General features: G+C 55.5%; 1 protein-coding gene across 1 annotated transcript; it reads right to left on the reverse strand.

Moving 5' to 3' along the window:
• Positions 1 to 333: 333 nt before the first annotated feature.
• Positions 334 to 1508, reverse strand: NPBWR1 (neuropeptides B and W receptor 1). The gene has a single exon (XM_009473077.2). It carries the CDS (start codon positions 1506 to 1508, stop codon positions 513 to 515), a length of 996 nt encoding a protein of 331 aa, XP_009471352.1. The 3' UTR covers positions 334 to 512.
• Between the last annotated feature and the right edge of the window lie 1053 nt (positions 1509 to 2561).

A 2561-nucleotide genomic window follows, 5' to 3' on the forward strand; every position in this document is an offset into this window, starting at 1 on the left:
CTCAATACCTTGGTTTATTCCTTATCTTTTGGAGCTATGCCTTTTTCAGTATTGCTAAGTTTGCAAGACTTTGGGTAAGCAGGTCCTGTGGATATGAAAGAGGCTGAGGAATCATTAAGCAAGACACTCAATAACACACCTTTATTGGGCTTTATGAATCACCAGTAGAGACAGTCACGCAGCTTGAGTTCACAAAGCGATATCTTTAAAAAGGGAAAATGGATCTGCAGCTCTGTGAGCTACAAACCTAGGATAGAAAGCACATTAGAGAGAAAGGATTAAAAAAAAACAACTAAAAATCAGGGCAAGGGATTGAGAGCAGTGCTGAGGAAATGAGTGCGGGAAGGCTGAGAAAGTTCCATCTGTCCCAGTTTGTGTCTTGGCTGGTGAGACAATCTGAAGCCCTGTGGGTTGTCACAGGGAGGCTGGAGAGAAAGCACTGTCTGGGCCGGAGTCACCCAGGAAGAGCAGATCCCAGTGAGAGGGACACAAGAGGGGACAGAGGGTTGGCTCTATGAGGTGTTTTTGCAATCTATCAGTTTGCGAAAGCTCCTCCGGAAACTGTCATCCAGAAAAGCATACAGGAAAGGGTTGAAGCAGCTGTTGGCATAACTCAAGCTAGTGATGAAGTAAGAAATCCCAATGATAAGAGGAGTTTGTGGGATGTCTGTGGTGAGGGCCACCACTGTGCTAAGGTGATAGGGCGTCCAGCAGAACAAGCACACAGCCAAGATGACAACAACCATCAGCGTAACTTTTTTTTTGGCTTTGTCCAGGGCCTTTGCATTGCTATGGAGGTGCACACGTCTCAATCTGCACAGCATGGTGGTGTAAAGGATGCAGATGGTGGACACTGGGATGGCAAAGCCTAAAATAAGCGTGTAGATCCGGCTGCCTTTCCACCACATGCTCTCAGGGTGGGGGAACACGAAAACGCACTGGGAGCGCCCCTGCTCCTTGTGTATCTTAGCAAAGACAGTGAAGGGCAGGATGATGACTGTGACGAAGGACCAGACACACAGGCTCACAATCTTGGCTGCTCGGTAGGTGCGGTAGGACATCTTCCTGGACTTGGTGGTGGCCACCACAACCAGGTAGCGGTCAATGCTCATGACGGTGAGGAAGTAAATGCTGGAGAAGGTGTTATACTGGTCTATGGAGATGATGAGCTTGCACATGAACTCTCCAAAGGGCCACTGCAGCAGCAGGTAGTCAGCAATGTTGATGGGTAACACTAATGTAAAGAGCTCATCAGCAATGGCCAGGTTGAGGATGAAGATGTTGGTGACTGTTTTCATCTTTGGGGCTTTGAGGATTACATAGATGACAGCAGTGTTGCCTGTCAGCCCCACAGCACAGATGAATGAGTAGATGACGGGCACCGTGATGTAGAAGCTGGGGTTCAGTGGGGGACTGGACATATTCAGCCCCCCATCCCCTCTTCCGGGGCAGTCCATGGGCCCACCCGCACATGAGGAATTGGTCTCAGGGAGGGAGGAATTCTCCATGGCCACAGGAGAGGGTGGCCAGGTCCACTGGTGGTGGAGACGACTTGGAAGTGGGAGAAAAAAGGCGAGACCCCTGCTCTTCAAGCCTGTCTCCTCCAGCACATCCAGCCACCAAGGTCTCACATATGCTGCCTGCCGCCGCCCTGCCGGGAGCAAGGGGACATCATCGAGGGCTCAGCCAGTGGCAGAGGGTCCCATCATCCACCCAAAGTGGGGATGGTCCCCCACCGGCTGCCACTTCCCTCCTCCCGCACCAATGGGCGCCATGTGGGGTCAGCATCCAGCCTCGGACTCCCCCAAAGTGACAACCCCAAGGTGACAGAATGGTCACCTGAGAACCCAGCGGTCTGATCCCGCCGCCGCCCCTCCGCGGCGCCTCTGGGCCTCTGGGCGCCGCGGAGAGGCGGCGGGGGCGGCGGCCGGATCGGACCGCCGGACTCCTGCTCTCAGGGGAGCCGCTGTCTTTGGGATGCTCCCCAAAAAGCAAAACATCTCCCCCCTTCCCGACGGGGCCGAGCGCTTTGGAAGGGAAGGAAGGATGCACTGACCTCTGCCAGCCTCGCTGCGGGGGTCCCTGGTGGGGTCCCGGAGGGGCGGAGGAGAGGGGGCGGAGGGATGCGGGTCCCGGGTCAGTGCAGGCGGGGGATGCCGGTGCCGCTTCTTTGCTTGATCCTGAGAGTTAAATGCGTGCCCGTCTCGATCTAGGTAGCAACAGATAGGTAACACGAACCGCAGGGAGGATGGTTTAAAAGTCAGGAGCTGGACCACTGGAAAGAGGTTTGTGCGATGACCTGAAGTCACGTCTCCTCCCGACGGCGGCGAGGTATCGCGGCGCAGCGAAAGGGAGAGAAATCCCGGCTCTAGGTGGCATCTCCTTGTCGTGGTGGGTCTGAGAGCTCAGCATCCACCCCCTGCACGGTCCGGGGTCTGTCCGCGGTGCAGGGCGTGGGCAGCGCCCAGCTGTCAGGTGATGCTGTTCATCTTGCCACGAAAAAGCGTTGTTCACGGGGCGTGGGTGTCGAGCAGGACGCAGGCACGGGAGTTCCTATTCCT

Source organism: Nipponia nippon, unplaced genomic scaffold (assembly GCF_047370975.1).
Source record: "Nipponia nippon isolate SJK-2023a ecotype South Korea unplaced genomic scaffold, ASM4737097v1 scaffold_1, whole genome shotgun sequence".
Taxonomy (NCBI): Eukaryota; Metazoa; Chordata; class Aves; order Pelecaniformes; family Threskiornithidae; genus Nipponia; species Nipponia nippon.

Excerpts from the sequence above, each read along its gene's own strand:
- NPBWR1 (XM_009473077.2), bottom strand. The coding sequence starts at position 1,508 with ATGGAGAATTCCTCCCTCCCTGAGACCAATTCCTCATGTGCGGGTGGG.